Below are 24,955 nucleotides of genomic sequence, written 5' to 3'. Positions count from 1 at the left end.
CTCATCTTTTAAATGGGCAAGTTAAACTAAATAGCCTGGTAGGTCTTCCCCAGCTCTTGATATATGATCCTAAATTGAACCATCCTATGTTATTCATTTATTCAATAGTAACAGCTTAAATCATGTGGAGGACAGTTTTATCCATGTTAGTTCATTATTATGCTTCAGTCCTATTTTTACCAGTTATGTGGCCTTGAGGAAGATTTTACTCCTGTATAAAATGATGGCGTTGGATTGGATGAACTAAAAATTCCCTTTCAACTTCAATATTCTATGAACTGTCCAAAAACTCTAACGAGAGGTTTCAAAGGGTAGTGAATTCCTCTTTCCCAGAAACCTCTAAGTAAAAATTAGATAGCTTATCAGAGAAAGTATAGCTAGAATTCACATTTGGAATCAATTTAATTTGGTTTGATAAGCATTTATTAATCAATTACCATATTCAAAGCACTGTACTAGGAACTAGAGATACAAAAGACAAAAAAAAAGTAGCTCTTGTCCCATAAAAGCCTACATTTGCCAATGGCTCCCAATCATCTCTGGAATCAAATATAGAATCACTTTGTTTAGATTTTAAAGTCCTTCACAGTTTTACCCTAACTTCTCTTTCCAGCTTTATCCTTAATTACTACTTTTTTCACCTACTCTGTGATTGTTGTTGTTCATGACCTCGTTTGGTGGTTTCTTGGCAAAGATACTGGAGAGGTTTGCCATTCCTTCTCCACTTCATTTAGCAGATAAGGAAACTGAGGTAAAAAGGACTAAGTGACTTGCTAGTATGTGCAGGAGGCCAGATTTGAACTCATGAAGATGAATCTTTCCAATTCCAAGCCAGTACTCTATTCACTGTGCCACAGAGAGCTGCTATCCCTACCCTACCATCTAAAAAAACTGACCTTCTCTCTCACATACAGTATTTTTTCTTCGTATTTATGCCTGAACTGGCAAACCCCAAGGGGAATTCACTCTCTACTCACCTCTGCCTCCCCAATCTCTCAATTTCTTTATGATGAAGCTTAAATGCAGCCTTCTTCACAAAGCCTTTCTCAATCCTCCTTTGAGTTCCCTTTATCAAACTATGTCTCTTTTGTTTAAGTGCTTGCCATTCATTCAAATTTATGAGACTATCTAACGATCTTTCTTTTTATATGTACTTATCATCTCCCCCATTAGAACATAATCTCATTGTAAGTGGGGATTATTTCATTCATTGTATTTGTATCACCAGTACCCAGCACAGGGTTTGGAATATAGTAGATATTTAATAGATGCTTGTTGATGGCACTCTGAGGTCCCTTCCAACCCTCAATTATACAACTATGTGATCCAAACTTCAAAATAAAAAGAAGTGTTGAGTCATTTCATCATTGAGAATTCTTTTGTTCTTTTCTTTTAGAACTTATTTAATAAATTTAAAATTAAAAACAACCCCCTCCCAAATTTAGAGATCAAATCATCTCATTTTGCAGATGAAGAAACCAAGACCCAAAAGGTTAATAATTTCCTCACAGTTACAGAGAGTATATAGCCGCCAGAGCATAGATAATAAATAAGTAAGAGAACTAGGATTTAAATGCAGGATCTTTGATTCTAAATCCATTTTTATTTCCTCGACAGCAAGCTGACTACTTTAGTATATAATTTATAATCTTCCAAGAAACCTCTTTTCCAACTTTTTTTAAGCGTCATAGTAAAAATGTTTTCAAAGTAATTTATATTACTGTAATCTGATTCACCTTTGAAAGTCATATCATACTATTATAAAAGACACATATTATTTGGAAAACTTATTTTCCAACTACCATAGCTACACTTTAAGAATAAGTACGGATTTTAAAAATATACATGTTTATATTATGGCAAAATTTTATTTGTATGCTAGACTGAAGTGCAATTGTGTTTCTGCAATACTTTTGACCATTAATAACATTAATAATAAAATTCTATCAGCTACAAATTTAGAAAGGATAGCTTTTAATTTGAAATAACAATCTGACTCCAGAAATCACAGTAATAGACATTTCAACAAATACCACTGTGTTTGGAAACTACAGCCAGAGACAGCCCTCTCTGCCTTCTGTCTTACAAGGATTGATTTGGAAGGCCCTGAGGGAGGGAAAAAAAAAAAAAAGCTGTAGTTAGGAGGTAGAACTTAAGCCATTGTGGAAAGGAAGAAGTTACATTCTTCCTGTTATGACAGGAAATGCAGACAAATGTGCTTCCTGACCATTTGCTCAGCAGGGAATGAAGCATTCTCTGACCTTTACCTTAAGTACATTTTGACTTGGTTGAGCTAGTAAACATGTTTTTTTTTTCCTTACACACCCCCTCCACTATTAATCCACTCTTTTAATTTCCTTAAATAAGTCTGTCAATATACTATTACATATTTGACTCGAGTGGTATGTGTTTTCATTCTGTCCTTCATAAAAGATGAAAATCCAAACTGTACCAAGATAATACTTGTAGGATTTTTGTAAAGTGAATTTTTTTTTTAAAGAACTAAGCTTATGTTAAGTGACATTTTTAGACGAGACAGAGCTCAGAATGAGTGGGAATAGAATCTTGTGAATACTAATAAATTTAATAATTTGTAGGTTACTTCATCCATTAACTAGCACATCCGTGAAGTATTCTTCTATAAAGACAATTGTCATACTAGAAATCAGTGGCAATATTTTTAAAATTCAAAACCGAGGTCAACTTAAATAAGAATTTGGTTTATTCATTGCACAATTTCATTTATTCAATATCTACTCCATGGTGAATATGCTAATATACTTAAGATACTATGAAAAGACAAACTTTTCCTCTAAAGCTCTAAAGCACCAGTTTGGAAAACCCCTTATTTTAAACTGTTTATCATGTTCGTGATTTTAAAAACATCCTATTTGAAAGTGCTGCTCTTTAGAGTTACTATGGCATTCTAGCAAACTGTGGCTCAATATGCTCGAGGCTATCAAGGACAATGGTCCTATTGGTAGCATAACACACTGCTGTCTCATCCTTGTAAATTATGCTGGAGGGTTACAAGCACATGGTAGCAGTCTGCTTAAAGAGTCCCTTAATGCTCTTTAATGAGCCTTTCATTTAATACGGCAGGCCTAGGCGTTGCATAAAGGAAGGCTTGTCTGAAATACCAGTCTGCAAGGATACTACTTCCTTACACCATGTGTAATCATGACGGCTTGAGCTAGCAAGCCTTTTAATGGCAGACTGAGTTAAACAAAATAAAAGCAAAGAGGTGCTTGAAAATAGCTGCACCATGAAGCGCATTACTTCAATCAGAATATTAGAGAAAGAAGAAATTCACATTTAACACAAAACTTCCCATTTGCCAGTTAGAGATCATCAATCCACACATCTGATTCTTTTTCTTACCCTTTACACACATGTAATATCTATTTAAATGATGAAGAATTTCTATTCTTTCATTTTATTGCTGCATCAGATATTAGATTTTCTTAATATGAGAGTAGGTTGTTTCTTAGGGAGTGGAAGTATACACACATACATACACACAAACACCTTTTTCTGAGTTTGTTTCTTTGTCCATAAAATGATGGGACTGGTCTAGATATATCTCTCATGGCCCCTCTGTCTCTAGAGCTTATACACTTATGATTGCAGATGGTATAAAAAAAGATTTTCAATTGTATTTGAGTCCAGTCATCTGAGGCTAGGGCTAGATTCTTCTTCAACAACATAGCGTAGCTGCTGTTCCATGAAGAATTTTATTTTACCTGCATTTATTTTTTATTTATTTTTTACCTTTTACCCACATTTATTCAGAGACTTCTTGATCATCCACATGGATGGCAAAAAACTTCTCCAAAGTCGAAGCTGTTAATGGGGCAAAGTCATACCTTGCTTGAAGTACCCTCTCACTAACTTTTAGGAAATAATACAGAACTTATCTTCTGTTTATAGAACTTGTTTTTTGCATTGCCTATGTTTCATTCACATCCCTATCTTCTTATTCACTCAAGGCTGTGAGCAGAAACTTGTATTTTCTACCAACCAAAATATTTCTCATTTTGTTTAATTTAAAACAAATCCATGAACATAGAAATAATATCTTCCCACTGGTATAAGCATGTGGTTCCCATTGGCTTCTTTGGGCACCTCCTGAGCATCTGAGGGCAATGTCTTCTGTTGAGTCCACATAAAATTGGCTTCAGCTTGTGGTTGGAACCTCGAAACCATCTTGTTCCCAATTTTAATATTTTTCTTAGTTTAAAAAGCAAGTCTTGCATTCATTGATGAATATTTTATTTTATACAACTTCAGAAGTCATCAACATCCCTAAAGTTTAGTGTCTTTATTAGCAATGTAATACGTATTTAATATATATATGAGAGGCATTTAGTGAACATTTGTTGAATAGTATAAATGAGGAATGTGTTTTGCATGTCTTCAGGCTACAATACACTTTATAATGGGAGACAACACTGTCTAGTAGAAAGACCAGTGAATTTTGAGAGAGAGGGATTCTATTCCTAGCTCTTCTAGTGACTCATTTTATGACCTTGGACAAAGAATTTCACATCTTTATTTCCAGTTCATCATCTGTGAAGTGGGAATGATAAACAGTGCCTATCAGTTACTTCAAGGCGATAGTGTCAAGTTTTGTGAGATAATGTATTGAGAAGGCTTTGAAATTCTTAGAATAAAGTTCCTGTGCAAAGTCAAAGACATCAATAAAAGCAGTATTATGATCATTATTATCTGCTCCATTTCCAACACCAAAACCACACAAAAAGATAGACACATCTTAGTTTTTCTTATGTTCCCCATTGTAGCTGATGTACAGTGGCATTAAAAATTACAGTTAAAAATGAACATGTTGCTTTTCCCTCTCATTGGGAGGAAAGCTTCCAGATTATACAACTTAAACATGCTGTGTAAGAAATTTCTATTTATTGCTTCATTCTTGAGTCCAGAGAATGCATAATTAATCAGGCATATTTACTCGAGATAGCTCAGATTTGCCTATTTGCTATTTTTAATGTCCTTTTAGTGCCACACTTTGGCACAACTGTGTAGTCTTGATCACATTAGACTTTAAAGATCTCTGATTTCACTGAAGTGCTTACTTTCTTCATTGATACAAATCACAACCACACTATACTTTATTAGCCTTTCTGCATGAGTTGTTATGGCAGAAAAAAAAAAGTTGTCACCTGATGGGTAACCTTCAAATGAGAACCTCTCTGGTTTTAGATGGGCTTGTTCTCCACTGGCAGACATATAGTCTCTGGGTCTCATAAGTCTCATACATGAAATGTTTTCAGGTTGTTATGATTAGAAATGAGACTGTATATTAATTTATAATGATTTATTAGTAAAAGTCAGAGATAGGGAGAGAAAGACCACCTGACTACCCTTACTAAAAAAAGTCTCCAAGTTGCTCCCAGTCCTGCAAGCCTTGCACCCCTTGGCAGGTCAAGATCACCAAGGCAGATAAGATAAAGTCAAGCAGTAAATGCTCCAGATTAGGGAGAGACAGAGCTGTGCCAAAAGAGAGACCTTGATACTCCCCAGATCCCTTCCATATAAGGCCAATGATGTCTCTCCTCCTGCATCTCTGATTGACCAGGTTTAGCTTCAGTTGTGTCCCCATCCTAAATTTCAGACATGTCACACTTCCACTGGTGAGGAACTAAATTGCTACATGACAATTCAGTCATCTGACTCAATGGTACCCTACCTAATGCGGTGAGTCTGCTAGAATAAGGGATACACTTTAAAATACATTTACACAGTTGGTAGGAAGGACCTGCTTGACTGTATTCCATTGAATGAACCCCTTGGGTATCAAGTTATTGTTTATACATTTCAGTCATGTCCAACCCTTCATGACCACATTTATGGTTTTCCTGGCAATGCTGCTGAAGTGGTTTGCCACTTCTTTCTCCAGCTCATCTTACAGTTGAAGAGTTTTAGAAAATGAGACAAAATGACTCACCCAGGGTCACACAGCTAATAAGTGACTGAGGCCAGATTTGATCTCAGAACTCTATCCACTGGACCACCTAGCTTCCCTTTGAGTATCAAGAATCACCTCCATCACATAATATGGCATTAAAGTGGGAATTTGGTGAATTTTATTAAAGGAAGCCAAAATACAGAATTTCCCAGAGCTCTGTTTTCCTAGATCTCTATTCTTCCAACTGTACATCTCTCTCTGTCACAAGTGAGTGTTTAGGATTCTCAGTTTTCTTTAGAGAAAGTGATGACAATATAAGAAGTCCAAGATTTGACGGTAGTCTTAATGATATATTGATAGGGTCAATCAACATAAAATTGAAACAATAACCAATGAAATTGGTCAAAAAAGATTATGCTGATTTGATTCATACTGTCACATATCATCTTGCTTTCAGATCACCAAAAATTTTAAATATTAGTTCATGTAATCACAAAATCATAGAATTGAGGATATGGAGATTACAATGCAACTTCTGATCCTATGTAAGAATCCTTTCTATAACATAATTGAGATCTTCCATTTAAATAAAGCATCAAATTTAAGGAATTTCTGGATTCTTTGACCTTAGTAAACAAATTTAATCTCAGTGGAAAGAAATTGAGGGGATAGATGAGATGATCTCTGAAGTATCTTCCAAGTCTAAGATTCTATGATACTATATTAATAGTGAATAGGCACTTGCTACCTACATGGTCATCTTTTCCTTTTTTTTTTTTGTAATTCCAATGATTATATGCCTTATGTTATACTGAAATATGCCTCCCTTCAATTTCTACTGATGGGTTGGTCACCCCTTGGAGTAACATAAAACAACCTGGCTGTCTCATCCCTGTAAAAATCTTCAAGTGAAAAATACTTCATATAAATAAATAAATAAAAATAAATAAAATAAACAAATAAAAATACTTCATAAAGTTATTAAATTTTCCTCTAACTCTTTTCCCTTTAAAATATTTCCAGTTTCTTCTGGCATGTCTCAGATGACATGGTTTACAGACATCTACTATTCTATGACCTTCTTCTAGCTTTTAATGAGCCTCTTAAAATGTGGCAGCCCAAACTGAATGCTAAATGTTGAAAGTGGCCGGATAATAGATATCACAATGGTTCTATGATTTTCTGTAACTGGGATACCATTACATTAGTGAAACCAAAGGTTGTGTTGTCTTTTTTATATACCTGTCGTATTTTAGGCTCATACAAACTTTGTGGTCAGGCCTTTCATTATCATCATCATCATCATCATCATTATCACTATCATGTATATAGTGCCTACTATGCGTCAGGCACTATATAAATGCTTTACAAATATGATCTCATTTTATATTATTATTGTCTTTAATTTTTATTATGTTTGATTATATATTATTTATTAATAATATCTGGTATTATTAATATTACCTTCATACTCACAATCACCTTTGGAGATGTATGCATATCTTCCCATAATGCAGTTGAGAAAACTGAGGCAGAGATTAAGTGACTTGTTGAAGGATATATGCTAATAAATATTTAAGTCTGGATTTGAACTCAGGCCCAGAGCATTATACATTGTAGCAAAATGTTGGAATTGTTTTTCCTAAGATTTCTATTATTTTTGAAACTGATATAAAGCAGTTCTTTGTCAACCAGAATTAAAACTGGTCTTATAGCAGAATTGTCTGTCCTTCATTCTAACTTCTGAAAGATGACATTTTTCAAAAATAATGTATCAAAAACTGTTCTTTGAGCAGCATACCTTCTCAGAACATTCAAACCTCAAAGATGGCCTACTTTTAACCTTGTTTCAGTATCACACTATCATGATGAAACCTCAGATTTCAGTAACTGACAAAATTAACCGCCTTTAAAATACTAAATTTTGGAATTCCATTCTCTAGTCTGTAACATTTCCTCTGAGCTTGTTCCTCTAACCCAGACTTGCAGTGGCAGAGTGTGTGTGTGTGGGGGGGGGGGGGGGGGCAACTGATACTACTTCAAGGCTTCTAGCCAAAGACATTTATTCAAATGACACAGCAAAGAGTTACAAATCATGTACCTGAAGTGGGAATCTGGTCTCCCCCAAATACACAGAAGTCCATGGGAGAAAGAGTGAGCATGAACTGAAGGTAAATGTGATAATAATGAGGTACCCCTAGGAAATGTGGGTGCACAAGGAACCTCACAACTCCAGAACTGTTGGACTTCAATGTTCCTTTTTCTTCTCATAAAGTTCTCTTGGTTGCTCTGCTGCTCCTACGAGCTGGCTCCTCACAGAACTTAGCATCTTTGTGGGCTGGCAGCTCATCTTTAGTGGCTCCATACAGAGAGAGGATGGTGTCTCAGCTGGATGGGTCAGTCCAAGGCTGGACTAAGACAATTCACTTTTCCTTGGACTGCTGCAGGGCTGGTCCTAGCCCGATACTCAGTTACTTTGCAGCTGCTACCAGACTGGACCAGGCAGGTCTCTCAGCTGCTAGGGTCTTCTCAGGACACAAAGTCTCTGCTAGACAGGTAAATCCACTGTATTTGCTAGGTTTATTCTTCATTGGCCGGCCATTGGCTTTAACCACATTTAGCCACTGGCTGGACTGGATGACACTGTGCTGTCTTCAGCTGGAGTGTTACAGTACTCTTTTCAGCTGTGTTTCTATGTTCTTTCAGCTAGAGCAATAACCCGTAGCCTAGAATGAGAAGAAGCCTCAAGCCTCTTCTCTTCAACGGCATTGAAGCCACTGCTCTAAAGTGTAGCATCTCCAAGGAGGAAGTACGAGGTCTAGTCTGTCTTTTTTTTGACAAAATTTCCTGGTTTAAAGCTAGTTCCCTCAGTAAGATACTCCACCTTAAAAGACCTAAAGTGATGGGCTTCGCTGCCCAGACCCCTTTTGGAGTCTTATGCAGATACTTAACTAGATACAAAGGTAACAAGCCAGTCTGTGCCCTTGAGATGAGTTCATTGGTCTTTGCTGGTCTTTTCATTTGCCACTAAGCTATCCAAGCCACAGATCTTTTCTAGGGTGTAGAATGTTTATTTTTTATCTGAACCACTTCCCCTTAATATTTAAGTATCTCTGTCTTTTCACTTCTTGTGACCTTCTTTTGCTGAAGTCTTGCCAGAGCACCCTGTTACATTTATAACTATTGCCATCGCTCATACTGAGCCTATATTTTAAGGGATCTTCAGTCTCTTGACTGAAGCTGTCCCTATTTCTCCATTCCACTCTGGCTTAATTTGCTTCCAAAAGCAGCTTGAACCCTATGTTCTGTCACTTTAATATTTTACTATCCAATACCCTGGAATTCCTTGCTTCCCTGGCACTTCCCTATTCCTAATCTATTAATCTTCATTCGTAAAGATTGGTTCAATAAAAGCAATTCCTACAAGCCTCAGTTCACTCACACAAGGCTCTCCCATGATTCCAATATACTCCCTCCTCATTTTCATCTCTTAAAATCTCTATGGGTTTTCATAGTTTAGCCTAAAGTTTTAAATTCCCTGTGAAGCACTCCATGATACCCTTCCCATATGGTGTCCACCTTCTCCATCCTTAAGTTATCTTGTGTTTATGCTGCTTATAATGCATTGTCATCGCTTCAGTAAAATGAAATCTTTACCCTTTGACTTTTCTGCCCCAGTTTCCAGACTGAAAGAATCACCAGAGGTCACAGAATAAAGCAGATTTCACCAGTACAGATTGGTAGAGCATAAATTCAGATAAGATTTCAATGCTTCTTTTTAATTATTAAATATAAACATTTTAATGTACAGAAAGGACAAAAGGAGGACTCTGTGAAATTGTCAGTTTCTTTTATGTAGTTTGTTTTCCAAGTGTCTATTAAATTCTAAAAAGTAGTAGCAAAATGGCCTCTTCTGTGTCCCTTCTGACCTTTTTGTTTTCTTCAGTTCTCAGTGCTTCTTGACAACAGTTTTGATCTCTTCTTCCTGAATTTCTCTCTTATTGTCCCACAACACCTGTTCTGGACCTTTTCCTCTCTCCTACAAGTCCCCAGGCACGCCTCTGCTTTCTGCATTTATAGACTCCTACTTCACTGATTCACTAATCTTCTGATTGAGGCTAATTGATGTAAGCTTGCTCAACCAACCTCCTCCATTCTTCAAAACTTCTCTCTATTGTCACCTACTCTCCTTTTTTTTCTGGTCACAGAAGAAGAAATATCACGATTCTTTATTCATTCTGGCCTCCTACAGAACCTGGATCCTGCAGTAATTTGGGGAATTGAATAAGATAAAACTTAATAGAGATTTTAAAAAATTCTTGGTATGTGATATGGCTCTATAGGAGGTAGGGGGATATACTACAAAAGATAGATAACATAAAAACATACATATATATGATGTATAAACATCTAGACACATCAGATCTATACACATACATAAGTATGTGTTTTTGTGCATATGTTTATTTATGTGTATTCAAACTGATAAAGATAGCCTGACATAATGGGCATTATGCTCTCCTGAAAGCCACAAGGCTGTCTATTCAAGTCCTACTTCTGACATATACTGACCTTGTGACCCTGAGAAAATCAATTAATCTCCTAGTGACCTGGGAAACTTTCTAAGCTGCTGACAAGGAGACTGCTGATACTGGTAGAGGGAGTTTCTTTATCCAAGATTTCCCCACACCAATAAAATCACAGATCTAGTCCATATTCCTATCCTATCTGGAAAAACCTAAAGAAATTCAATAGAAATATTTTAGAAAATATAAGTGATGTTTAAAGAAAAAGGTGTTCATGAAAATTAAAAGAAACTTCACTGAGACAAATTTAAAGTTTTATACTTGGGTTCAAAAATAATTTTACAAGGGTAATATGGGGAAAATATAATTAGATAATGCTTCATATAAAAAACTTTTTAGTTGACTGCAAGATGAGCATAGGAACAGCAGTAAAACACAATAATAAATAAAGTTAACACTACAAACCAGGAACCAAAACAAAGTATGTCTGCCACATCAGAAATGTAGATCTGGGACTAAATCTCCAGTGTTATATTCAAGACTGGGCACCCAACTTTGGAGTAGTTCCAGAGAAAGACAAGCAGAATAGTTAGGGGCTTTAAACAATGCCATCAGAAGACTAATTGAAGAAAGTAGGGGGGCATTTACATCAGTAAAGAAGAGCCTCAATTAAGTTCTAATCACGGGAACAGAAACTCATATCTTTTGATATCTCATCAGGTCCTATCTGGGGAAGCCTATTTACCACTTCTCAAAATATTTTTAAATTCATAAAATTGCAAAAGAAGCTAAAGATGTTAATTATATTGAAATGCAGTTATCAAAGTAATTTTTAAATTTATAGAACCCAGGTTAAGACTCCCTGGTAACCAGAGGTTTTCAAGTAAAAGTTGCCTTTCCACTTGTTAAAGACACTTTAGGGGGGATTGTTGATTAGGTGCAGGTAGGACTAAATGGTGCTTTTAAGTGATAAGATGTTTGATTTTTTTCAAAAGCGGCTCAATCTCATCTCCTATTAGTCACAGATGACTGTCAAACCTGAACATCCAGCCCTAATCTCTCCTGAATTCTTGTTTCATTTTGCCAACTCCTTATTGGATGTCTCAACTCTGTCATCAGTTTTGAATTCGATATGTCCATCATCTTCTCCCCTAGAGCTTTTCCTTCTCCAAACTTACAGAATTCTAACAAGAACACCCATATTTAGTCATCTCTGGCTCTTTGCTCTCTTTCGCTATGGTATATCCAACCAGTACTCATGTTCTATATCTCTTATATCCATCCTTTCTTCTCCATTAGCTTCCTCATCAATCTCCTTGTTCTTATATGCCGCCATGCATCTCTAACCCATTGGACATACAAATGCCAAAATTATCTTCATGAAGTTCTTTACAACTTTACTTTCTAATACTTGCCTTCTATTGGTCCAATTCTAACACTCAGTGTTAAATTGAACTTAAACAGACACCCTCTCTTGGTCACATTTCCAAGCAACTTGATTCTGAGAACTCTGAAAAAAAACAAGCCTGACCACAATACTTGGCTAATCAAAACCTCCAGTGGTTCCCTATTGTGTCTAGAATAAAAAATAAACTACCCTATCAAGCATCTAAAGGTCCCCAAAATTGGATTTTAACTTACCTTCCCAATCATTTCATATTACATATCTTCGTATACCAAACATTCCACTTATATACTCCTGTTTCCTAAATTCAAAATTCCATCTTCCACCTCTGTCTATATGTTTAGACCATCTCTCCATGCCTGAAATGCTGTTCAATTGTTCAGGAGGTCTGGCTCTTCACAACCCCATTTGGGATTTTCTTGGCAAAGATGCTGGAATTTGCGATTTTCTTTTCCAAATCATTTTACAGATGAGGAAACTGAAACAAACAGGTTGAGTGACTTGCCCAGAGTCACACAGCTAGCAAGTATCTGAAGGTGGATTTGAACTCAAGTCCTCCTAACTCCAGGGCAAGCACCCTCTTCACTGCTCTATCTAGCCACCCCACCCCTGTGCCATCCACTCTGAAATTTACTTCCTCATCATTTCCACATATTAGAATGATTGTTTTGCTTCAAGAGTTATCTGAGATTCCACCTACTCCATGAAACCTTCCCTGATGACCTCAGTAGGTAGTGCTTTCTCTTAACTCAATTTACCTTGACATAGAATGTAACATTACCTCATTGAAAAGAGCTTTATTTAGGTCTTTTATCCTATGAACTGAGCATAATGGTTTGATTTAATATACCTTAAATATACATATGTATAATAGAATAGGATGATCTGAACTTTGTTTATTCTCGCCATCTAAAATAGTACTTTTCATACTAGAGATATGTAATCTAAATTGTAGAATTGAACTTAAAAATATATATATTTCAATTGGAAAGTCCAGGAAATTTTTTTTCAGTACTTAATTAGAAACCTCCTTAATCATCTCCTTGGTTTAGCCTGGCTTGAAAAGTATTTATGTAATCTTGCCATGTCCAGAACAAAGATGGAGAAAATGTACAGAAATGTTCCATCAAACTATTAAACAAATGAAAAAAATCATTAAAATCATTAGAATCTACTGAAATTGTGGGTATGTCTATACTGCCTAAAGGAAGTTTTATTTTAAATTAGTGGTTTTGATTTTAAGCATTGGGGTTTTGACACTATTTATGAGGAAATATGCCATTGGCAAATGCCTTTATTTTATATTGTATCATTTTATTTAAAATAATGTGCCTTATTTTTTTTAACCTCAAGTATGCATATGTCTGATTTATAGGCAGTTTTCCTCTTGAAAAGCCTTGTTTTAGGACTTAATATAGGCAGAAGCTAAATGTGGAATTTATTACACAGGAAGAGTTAAATTTCTAAATACTTAATATTGTGTCACCTTCACATCTGAGGCTTTTAAAATCCAAAATGTAAAGGAAGCTTAATAGTGGTCAATATCTGTAAACTGATTTTATTTTCAGTATATATCTAACTTTTAAAGCTATCAGAAAATTGAAAAATAAATTTTGTTGAATTGTACCGCTCACTTATACATTATTGGATTTACTCCTTGTCACTATGCATGCTTATTGGAAGCATTCTTTCCTCTTAACTATCTTAAACAATTTCCTTGCTCACCCAAAGTTGAAAATACTATTTTTGAAACAGAAATATGGACTGTTCCCCATTGCAAACTGTTGTAAAAGTATGAAAAATGTAATCATTATAGTACATTATCATGTTTAAATGTAAAAGCTCTGAATTGCAATCTTTGTCATTGAGTGGCATATTTTAAAAGAAGAGTAATATCCTAGATCTCTTTAAGAACATTAATGCTTAAAAACAATTTTATCTAGCTATGAACAATGGGGAAAAGCATTATGAAATACATTTGGAGAGATGTTATGAAGAACATGAACATAATACTGAATTAAATTTAGAGCAATTAAGAGCAAAATTTGAAGATTTTCTTAAATGGTTTAATATATTTGTCACTCAATCTGCAGTTTCAATAAAAAACCATATGCATTGCATTTGTGATAAGTGTTATTAAGTATGCATCATTCTGAAGCCTATTTGGTTAAGTTAAATGTATAGGAGTACCAAAAAAATAAAATAAATAGTGGGTTTTAAAGTTATTTTGGTACTTAGGTGAACTTTGATGGCCAGAAGCTCCAACGTGCAAAATTCTGAGGTTTCTATTCTACAGAAACCATACAGTATGAAGATTGTCCATCTGCAATTTTGTGGTCACCAAGTCTGATTTAAAGTGGTTTTAGATACATTAAAGTATTTTGAGTCAATACAGTCTATATTTTGCATGTAAGATGTTGCCTATTTCACTTATTAAAATAATACTGATGCATAGATATACTCACGTAAATGCCTCTTTTCTTCCTGAGTGGTTGCTTCTTAATGGCTTAAAGATGAAAACAGTTGAAGAGCACTTGTATTTCAAAGAGCTGCAGATAAATAGAACAGTAAAATCTGGCCTCCCAATTAACCCTACCCTCTTCATTTTTGTCTTTGTATCCCAAGCACTTAGTCAGGAGCTCACAGTCTAAGGGGAAAGGCAATATGCAAACTATGCACAAACAATAGATATGCAAGTTAAAGTAAAGATAATCCAAGAGAGAAGATACTAGTATTAAGGATGTTCAGGAAAGCTAATCATAGAGAGTAAGATTTTACCTGGAACTTGCATATTGGGTGGAGGGTTAAATAAGTGCTTTTAACTGAATGAAATTATCTGAATATGTACTTTTAAGACCTTGATAGTAATGATATGTATAATGATTCCATTATTTTTCATTTGTTCTTTTAAAAAAAAAAAGCTCTACTGCTCTATTTAAGTCTGAATTTAGTAATAGTTGATCTCATACACATGCAAGATTAGGAGCAGGTAACCTTGTTTTTGAGGTAGTTCTGTAATCAGACATGAAAATATTATAAAATCTATATTTTCCATAAGCGTTTTGGGAAGAGCTACAAATATAATACTACAGAAAGAGTGTGTGCTATTAGTATGCAGTGCAAAGAAAAATACAGAGAATAGACACGTAAAAGACATTTTTGAACTGAGAGACTATCTGGTAGGAATTAGTAACACATAAATGTCAGGTTCTCTGTGGCATGACCAGCAGGGATTCCAGGGTAGGAAGAGGTTACATCTAGTATTAGTTTGCATTAGGAATTCTAACAGATTAAAATACTTTATAAATTGCACACATTTGAATTCTTCTGCCAAAGCACTAAACCACCAATTCCCATGTAATTGTAGACATAGTATTTTGTTAATGTTCCCATCATTTAAATAAAATATCTTCCATGCATACTTAATAAATTTAAAAAATAAATCTTTTATTAATGAAACCTATATTTTTATTTACCTTAAAGAGGCAGGGGGAGGGGGGTGACCTGGCTCTAAATTACTTTAAAAAATCATACAAGGGGAAAATCAATGTCTGTGATTATTTATAGCACTTATAATTGAGGTTCTTAAGTGTTTTGTATATCAGACTCCCAAAATTTTTAGAATGCTCTAGATTATCTCCAAGAAATCTTCATGCTTTTTCCTTCCTTTATTGTATTTATTATTCCATGGTGGCAGCCAAATAGAGCTCCTCGTCTTAACATCTTACAGTAGACTTTTTTATATATATAAGAGCTGGAACTAGAACCTGGCTGGAATGGAGTTTTCTCAGATTCTGATATCCAGGGAGATTCAGGCATGGCTACCTCATAAGGGGCATTCTTCCCCATCCCAAACCGCTTCCACTGAGTGTCCCCCTAAATGGATACACTCCAGAGTTCCATTGCTGTTCAGCTTCCACTGTAAGGTTTCGTCCACTCACCAGGGAGTTGGCCCCAGATACAACACCTGACCTGCACCATACAGATCCTGCCTGGGATCTTCTGAAAAAGCAACCTCTCTGTCTTTCCTAGTAAATTCAGTCCTAGTATTCCTCAGTTCACATCCTCTTGTCTTCTCTGTTTTATATCATTTTGAACTCTGCTCTATTAAACCCCACTTCAGTCTAAGCTCTCTTTTTTCTTGCTTTCCTTTTATCTTCTTGTAGATACAGAAACCTAAATAATGTCTCAATATTGTCTCTGAGAATGGCTTCTCCATTTCTCACACTCCTTGACTTATCAGGTAATCAGAAGAAATCAGTCTACACCTTGCTCCTCAATGCCCCTTTTAAATATTCCTTCTGTTACTATTACTCAGCAACTGCATCTTATCTTTTAAAGTTCACTCCAGTCTATCTAGGTCTTTGTCGCCTTCACCTATATCACTCCGGTACAAACACATCCCTTAAAAATTAGTTGACCTGCCCTGTTCTTCACTAAACTTATTCCCTTTAAATATCCCAACTCCCACAAACCCTGTCTCTAATTTGCTTTAGCTATACACAGGAATGTTCATACATGAGATCACTAGCATCCCACCCTATCAAAATTCCCAGTTATGGTTTAACTTTAAAACATGACAAGTCTTGGGCAGCAATAGGTTGGAGCACCAGAATAGGGAGTTCAGCTATACAGGCAAAAGTATAGTAGGTTTCATCAATTATGGGAGCCAGTTATCAAACCTGGGAAATCAGATAAGGGAAGGAGGGAACAGGCAAATATCATACACAAGCAAGAAGTATACATTAAATTAAAAAACAATGAAAGAGAGAAGACACTAACATTAAGGATGTTAACACTTTCAACTCCACATGATGGTAAGAAAAGGAAAGAGGGAAGGAAAGACAAGAAAAGGGAAAGCAAGAGAAGGCAAGGGAAAAGCATAAGTAGGATGATATATTTGGGCAAAATATGCTCTTTAATGAAATTTTGTTAATAGGTGGTCCCAAAGGTAGAACATTAGATTGTGGAACAACAAAAACCTGCCCTGATTGCCTTCATAAAAACATGCTACATTCAAAAGATGCATTGAGTTACACATATTTCTCCAGGTTAAAACCCACACATTTTTACCTTCATTACTTTAAAAAAAAAACTTCTGGATTTCTTTGCTACCCTTCTGAATGTAGGAGTGCTGGGAGACTATGACAGAAACGTCATTGTTTTAAGAAAGAAAAGTATGCTTATTTTAAAAAATACATATGATTTCTGAAAGACTTGTTTTCCTTTTTTTTTCCAGGTGACATTTACAAAGAGGAAATTTGGGTTAATGAAGAAGGCTTATGAGCTGAGTGTTCTATGTGACTGTGAGATTGCGCTAATCATCTTTAACAGCACCAACAAACTGTTCCAGTATGCCAGCACGGATATGGACAAAGTGTTGCTGAAATACACAGAGTACAATGAGCCACATGAGAGCCGAACAAATTCAGACATTGTTGAGGTAAGAATTTAGGCTTTGTGAGAGTAGAGCTTTGACAGAACCCTAGAACATCTCACCAAATGTTTATATTGCTTCTGAACTACAGTACTTAATTCTCTTTTTAGAATGTAGTCATGTCAAGAAGAGTAAAAACATATTACTTAAAACTGATGCTATTACAATTGATCTCCTTAACTTTTGTTTCTTACTTATATCATTGGAAGAGGAGAGGAAATTTTTATTTAAAATTACATCATTTGATCCACTTCTATGAAATTCTAGTACACATTCAAGATCCAATATTTGATGAATAAACAATTCTAAATGTTTGTTATAGCAAAGTATTTTTACAAAAATTAATTCAAATGTAATATACTAAATTAAGAATTAATGGGCAGAGCAGCTGGGTGAAATCAGATGATTGAGAGCCAGGCCTAGAGAGGAGAGGTTCTGGGTTCAAATTTGATCTCAGAAACTTCCTTGCTGTGTGACCCTGGACAAGGCACTTAATCCCCATTGCCTAGCCTTACTGCTTTTCTGCTTTAGAAATAATACACAGTATTGATTCTAGGTTGGGAGGTAAGGATTTTTTAAAAAATTAATGTGGAAGATTTCCAATGCAACAAATGTTGTAATTGTCTAGCAGATTCAACACCTGAAAGAACTTACAGAACAGGAGGGAGACTGATATCTCCATGGAAATCTATGATATGCAAGTTAGCATATGATTAAATTCAGAGTAAACACTAAAAACAGTAGCATGAGAGATTCAAAAAGAGAGGGATACCTCAGGGAAAACATTGTAGAAGGGGTACTGATAGCTGAGCTGGCCTTGAAAGTGAGATCCATAAGATTTATGAGCTGAGTGTTCAATGTGAGATTTCAACAGACAGAAGAGATCTTTGGTAGAGTCTATTCAAGACCAGAAGTCATAAAGGGAGGGGAGCAGATAATATGTGAAAATGTACATGGTTGTGGGAGAAGGGAAAGAAATGACATGACACATGCAAATATTACCAAACATTGAGTCTTAGTAGCAAGAATAACAAAATTTTATTATAATCTATTCATAGTTGCTCTGCTCCCACCACGTTTAAGTGTTGTAGTTTTTAAATGGCTCAAATCACCTGCCACATAACCTCAAGGGTTTTTATCCATGAGCAGAAAATATGTGGGAAATAAAGTAAGAGATGAGAGTTTTCCTATTTTTCTTATCTTTCTCTTGTTACCCATCTTCTCCTGAAACTCAATGTTTTTCCAGCTTTCCTGGAATATTTTGAAAAATTAATTTACTGAAATCATTCTGATTAAAGTACATATCATTCCTGTCATATTTAGTCTGGGTCTATACTAAAGAAATAACACTAGTATTCAATCAAATAGAATCAATTACCAAATAGTTCGCCCTCCCACATTCTTCCACCTTTCAGCAGTTAATTATTTTTAACTTTACTATTAATAATTATTATTGAAAAAATTATTTCAAAGTTTGCAATGAATTTTGAAATTATAAATGTTATACATTTCAAGATTAAGCAAAAAAAGATATCTTTAGGAAGTCAAAAGTAAATTTTAAATAGACTTTATGCAGGATGCACTTAGGAATTTTTGCAGGTACACATTTTTCAAATTCTCCCTTAAAATATTAAATTAAGTGTTTATACTTAATTGAAAAATATTTTGTACATAGATGAAATAATAATTTTACCTGCTATCTCCTGGAAATAGTATTATATTCATATATATGCCTGTATACATATTATGAATTTATTTATGTCTTTTTAGATAGAGAGATTGATGGATGGATGGATACAGAAAGATAGATAGATAGATAGATAGATAGATAGATAGATAGATAGATAGATAGATAGATAGATGGATAGATGGATGGATGGATAGATGGATGGATATAAATGTATAATATAAATATCTTTTTTTTTTTTGTTCTGGACCTGAAATTTCATATATATCTGGGAACTCTCAGTAAGGAAACTCCCTCTAATAGTGCATATTGGTAACTCTTGTATAACTTTCAGGTTAAGAAACTCACCCAGTGACAGACTGTCAATATGTGACAGGTCCTCTGGATTCCTAGGCTGGCTCTCTATCCATGTTACCACATTGTTTCTGTATGTAAATATATAAATATGTGACTCTATGAAAATAATCAGTTTGTGGTCTGGTCCATTCTTAGGCTATTCTTATTGTAAGTGTCTACCCATACAGATTAAACATATTATATCAATGTCAGCCAATAAGAATTTATTAAGCACTTACTGTGTTACAGTCATTACATAAAAATAAGCTAGATACAAGATAATAAAAAATAACAGAAAGAAGACACTAGTATTAAGAGAGATCAGGAAAGACTTCCTATAGAAGATAGCATTTTTACTGGACTGAATGAATCCAGGAAATACTATCGGGAAAAAAACTTCCATTTTTCAAGACCGTAGCTCATCTATATCAAGTAATATGTAATGGTTTAATGTTTCATCTGGGTATGAAGGTAGCATTAAGTTCTCAAAGGCTATATCATTGAAATAAAAATTATGTTCCTACTAAGATGGAAAGACTTTGAATATATGCATGATTATGTTTATCCTCTCCTAAACTCAAAGAAGATCATGAGGAGTAGTTAAATGACTCAACTGCTAGAAAACTAGTCCTAGAAATGGAGGTCCTGGGTTCAAATTTGACCTCAGATACTCCCTAGCTGTGCAAATCTGGGCAAGTTACTTAATCCCCGCTGCCTAGCCCATATTGCTCTTCTGTCTTGGAACTGATAATTAATATAAATTCCAAGACAGAAGATAAGAGTTTTTTAAAATAAGATCATCTCCAAAAGTTTGACCAAAAGTAGATGAATCCTTTGATCACAGCAACTCATGGGGACAATCTAAGACATCAAGGAACATTGGTCTGCATCAATGGAATAATGATCCCATCCTCATGAAATTACAGATTGTAGAAGTATTAAATGTTTTAAAGTGTAGAAGTTCTAAATAAAATTCAACAACAAAAATTCAAGACAAGACAGACAATTGTTTAGGTGATTGAAATTTTTTTTAATAGGATTTGACTTTTGTTGTTTGGGCATTTTCAGACATGTCTGATTCCTCATAACACTTTTCAGGATTTTCTTGGCAAAGATATTGAAATACTTTGCCATTTCCTTCTCCAGCTCATTTTACAGATGAAGAAACTGATGCAAACAGAGTTAAGTGACTTGCCCGGGGTCATATAGCTAGTCAATATCTGAAACTGAATTTGAACTCAGGTCTTCCCAACTCTGGGTGTGACACACTATCCACTGCACCATTTAGCTGGTTAACACCTAGCTATTTAAATTTTACCCTTCTCTAAGGATGAAGCTAAATATAGTAAGATTATTTTGATTCAAGTAGGGAGATACTTCTGCTTCATGTGTATTTTGCGGTTGATTTTTTAAGGATTTAAGACATAGTGAGGTCTCTCTTTGAGGACATAGTTAATGGAGTTTACAAATCCTCCTAAACAGCTTAGAAGCACTTAAACACTGCTTATTTTCCATTTCCTTTTACAAATGGAGATTTGGAAGGCTTAGGATACTAAAAAGGTAGCTATAGTTTCTTCAGTTGAACATCACCAGATTAAGCCTTTTGAACCCAGAGAAGGGCCAGTCTGGGACTTCTAGGTCACCCTTTCAGAATGACAATGGATTGTACATTGTGAGATACTTATCTGATAATGTGCAACTAACTTTTATGACTTGTCAAAGCAAAATTTATCTATAAGATTTTTATTTAAGACTTAAAGGTGAATTAAATGCACTGAGACTTCTCAACCTAACTTTTTCCTGGCTTCCCTGACTTTCTTCAAGCCTCATCTAAAATCACTCCTGAAGGAAGTCTCTAAGATTATTTGCAAATTAATCTTCCATGTGCCTTGCTTGTAAATATAGCCATTTTTCAGGTTGTCTCTGCCATTCAATTGTGAGCTCCTTGAAGGCAAGGAGTAAAAAATTAAAACAAAACAAAAACTCTTCTGGGCTTTGCTCAGTGCTTAACACGTTGTTGGTTGGTCGTGTCTGACTCTTGTGACCCTGTGGACCATAGAATGCTAGGCTCTTGAACTGATGAGCTCATCTTCTGATGGCATGTATTTTAATACTGTTTTTCTGTCAGAAATATTGGTGTGGTTTGCCATTTCCTTCTCCAGGGGATCACCTTTTGTCAGAACCCTTTGCTATGACCTTTCCATCTTGGGTAACCCCACACAGAATAGCTCATAGTTTCATTGGGCTATACAAGCCCTCCTGCCACAACAATGAAGTGCTCTAAGAAGGGGTTGACCCATGGAAGGCACTTATTAAATACTTGCTATCTTGTTTATACTCTAACATGGCAAAGGTTTGCTTTTACCAATTTTTAAAAGTAACTGGAGAGGAAGAAATGGAGATCATTCAGGGAAGGGAGAGGACAAAGAATGGAGGTGGAAGAATCAGTCACATTCATGGGATTTCTACACTGGGATAGAGATGGATCATGACATATGAAAGACCTAGTGAGTGCCTTTGGGGGAAGAAGGGCCCTAAGAAATGAGTTTCCATATAGATTTTACAAAACCCTGATACTCGGTGATCTTGCTGATACTCAGCAAAGTTCAAAATCTTGTTTATTTGCAATGAAAGGATTATAATCGAATGGAGTTAAACAGCAGGAGAGCTCTAGCATGAAGGGTCATTTGTTATGCCTCTTCCCATTTGGACTATTACCCCTACTCCCAACCCCCCAAATTAGTTTATTCACAAGGAAAAAAAGAAAAACCACCCAGTTTCCTACATTCAGACTGAAATATAAGATTCCTGAGCCATGCTACAGACAGTGTTGCAGGGTCAGAGGAAATTGTGCAGTGCGTGGGTGTTGAAAAAGATTCTTCTCTTAACAAAAAAGCTCTGCGTAATTATCATGTCTTTGCTCGATAATTAGCACTACTGTTACAATGGCACAAAGACTCACAAAAGCTTAACGAGAAGACTGCAATCCGTTTTCCCCCCCATTCTGAATGCAGTTTGAATATATGTTTAGATACAATATATAAATGTGTTGGATTTGGTAAATGTGCTAAATTTTTAATCCATTGGTTTAAAAAACAAAAACAGTCCTTTTATTTAAAGCATTTCCTTTGAAGGAAGTCCATTTCATTTAACTTTACTGACATTTAGAAAGAATATTTACCTTTGTGTATAAGGCTATTAAAATGCTATAAGAATTCTGATGATGTTAATGAGCCGTGGCTTTCCCCTCTCAATTGTGTTCAACAATCCAAATTCACTTAACTGCCTTATATACAGAAAATGGTTTCGTTTACACAAAGCACCATCCTAAACATTCTTCCCCAGTTATCTATGGGGCATGCTTGCTGTTCCTTCAGTATGCATTATTGAATACCAACTGTGTACCTAGCAGGATACTAGGTACTGTAAGAGAAACAAAAGAAGCAAATGTAGAAAATGTACAGCCCAGTTTGGGCAACAAAATACAACATATATTAGACAAAGTAGCTGCTACCCCAATGGTAGAGCTAGAAGAAAGAATACTAAGAAATTCAACTAAATTTAATAAGCATCTATTAATTGCTTTCTGTATGTAAGTCACTCTGCCCACAATGGAGATAAGGGGGGGGGGGGGGGGAATAGTTAAGCAGCTTCTATCCTGAGAGAGCTCACATTCTATGCTAGGTGACTCCTTAAGTCCTTTTTGAACCTTTTGCCTGTGTTCCTATGGTCCTATCACTGGGAAGAGAATCCTTTCCATGACTCAGAAGCCATTCATGCTTATATAGTTATTGAGACTCATTCCAGTAGGCTCAACAGGCAGCTAGATAGCACAGTGGATAGAGTAGTAGACCTGGAGGCAGGAAAATTAACTCAGATCTAGCCTTAGATGTTTATTAGCTTGGGCAAGTCATTGAACCTCTGTTTGCCTTAGTTCCTCATGACATGATTATCATAAAGTGCTTTAGCACAGTGCCTAGTTCTTAGGAAGTGCTATATGAATGTTATCTATTATTTTTTAAACCCTTAATACTGTGTATTGGTTCCAAGTGATAAGAGTGGTAAGATCTAGGTAATAGGGGTTAAGTGACTTGCCAGGGTCATATTAGGAAATCAAATTTGGATCCAGGACTTCCTGTCTGTAAGTCTGGCTTTCAATTCACTGAGTCATTATTATTATTATTAATTATAAATAATGGAGTGGTCCAACCAAGCTAAGGTTTCAAAATGTTAAACACAACTTTTCTGTTACTTAGGACAATGAAGACTCAGATAAAAAAAGCACAATGGGGTGGCGATTTTCTAAGGAGATATTTCCCCAATCTAACATATCCTTTATACAACCATTATTATAAACTTCAAAATGTTCATTTCTAGTCATGCCACTCCCTTGCTCACCAACCTTCAGTGGCTCTCTGGAGCTCAAAGGATTAAAAAAAACTCATCAGCCTTGCATTGAACATCTGCTGAATTTTAGTTCCTTCTTCTCTTTCCAGCCTGATTTCATTTGTGCATTCACCTTGCCATTTGGGAGCACTCACTCACCCCCAGTCCCAACTTATACTTTCCTGATTAGCTATTCATAAAGGCCATCATCCCCCACATCCCCTGATATGCACTTTGTTCCCCCTTCCTTCCGTGGTTGCCCAGCTCAGGTACCTCCTATTTCATGAAGACTTCTGTGACCCTCAAAGTTAAAAAGTTATCTCTTGTCCTAAAACAATTTAGAGACCTCAGTCTATATCATTCTTTTATCCCTTATTTCCTCCCTGGAAGTCCCAAAAATCTTAGTACAGCTTTAAGCTTTAGTAGCTTAAAGATGCACTAAGACTTTTGAGGCACTCTGTGTACACAGTGGATTCATTCTATTCAACTATAAGTTCCTCAAGCACGGAGTGGTGCCATTCCTTTTTTTTTTTAACTTTGTGTACCTGGCACAGTGACTTGCACATATAATAAGATCATAGATTTAGAAGTGGAAGATACATCAAAGGTCATCTAGGTCAACCCTCCCAATTTTGCCTGTAAGAGAAGTCACTCCCCAAGGTCACATAGGTACTAAGTGGCAGAACCAGGATTTAAACCCTGTCTTCTGATCTCAAAGCCAGAAACATTTCCACCAATACCACACTACCTATCAGTAGCTAAGGATAAGGAATAGATATGATGTTTCATTGATATTGAGAACTTCCACATGAACTCATTATCCTCCCAACCCTTCTATCACCACCATTTTCCTTCTACCAATGTATCTTTCTAACACATCTTGGACATCTGCCTGGAGCACTAAGAAGTTAAAGAACTTGCCCAGGGTCACTTAGCCAGTGTATGCTGAGGTAGAACTTGAACTTTGTTCTTCCCAGATTCAGTGCTCTCTATCCATGTACCATAGTATCTTTATTAAAATAGCCTGAATTGTTATCACATTGACGATACTTAATTCTATTATCCAGGATTCTCACATTAATCAACAAACATGTATTAAGTGCTTACTGTGTACCAACTGCTAGGCTAATCTCTCAGGATGCAAAGAAACACAAAAATCGGGTTCCTGCCTTCAAGAAGTTTACAATCGATGGAAATAATATGCAAATACCTGTGTACATTCAAAATACAAACAGGAAAAATGGGAGAT

At 35.6% G+C, this 24,955-nt stretch overlaps 1 protein-coding gene across 13 annotated transcripts in view; it reads left to right on the top strand.

Annotated features, from left to right (window-relative positions):
- MEF2C (myocyte enhancer factor 2C) overlaps nucleotides 1–24,955 on the top strand; it is a 207,027-nt gene that overhangs the window by 96,255 nt on the left and 85,817 nt on the right. For all 13 annotated transcript variants that reach the window (XM_007487342.2, XM_007487339.2, XM_056824625.1 and 10 more), the window contains one exon: nucleotides 17,100–17,303. In XM_007487342.2, the coding sequence (XP_007487404.1) occupies nucleotides 17,100–17,303 (204 nt within the window). The remainder of the gene's footprint in view (nucleotides 1–17,099; nucleotides 17,304–24,955) is intronic.

Source organism: Monodelphis domestica, chromosome 3 (assembly GCF_027887165.1).
Source record: "Monodelphis domestica isolate mMonDom1 chromosome 3, mMonDom1.pri, whole genome shotgun sequence".
Classification (NCBI taxonomy): domain Eukaryota; kingdom Metazoa; phylum Chordata; class Mammalia; order Didelphimorphia; family Didelphidae; genus Monodelphis; species Monodelphis domestica.
Note: the sequence above shows the minus strand (reverse complement) of the source record. Positions and strands in the feature narration are given on the sequence as shown.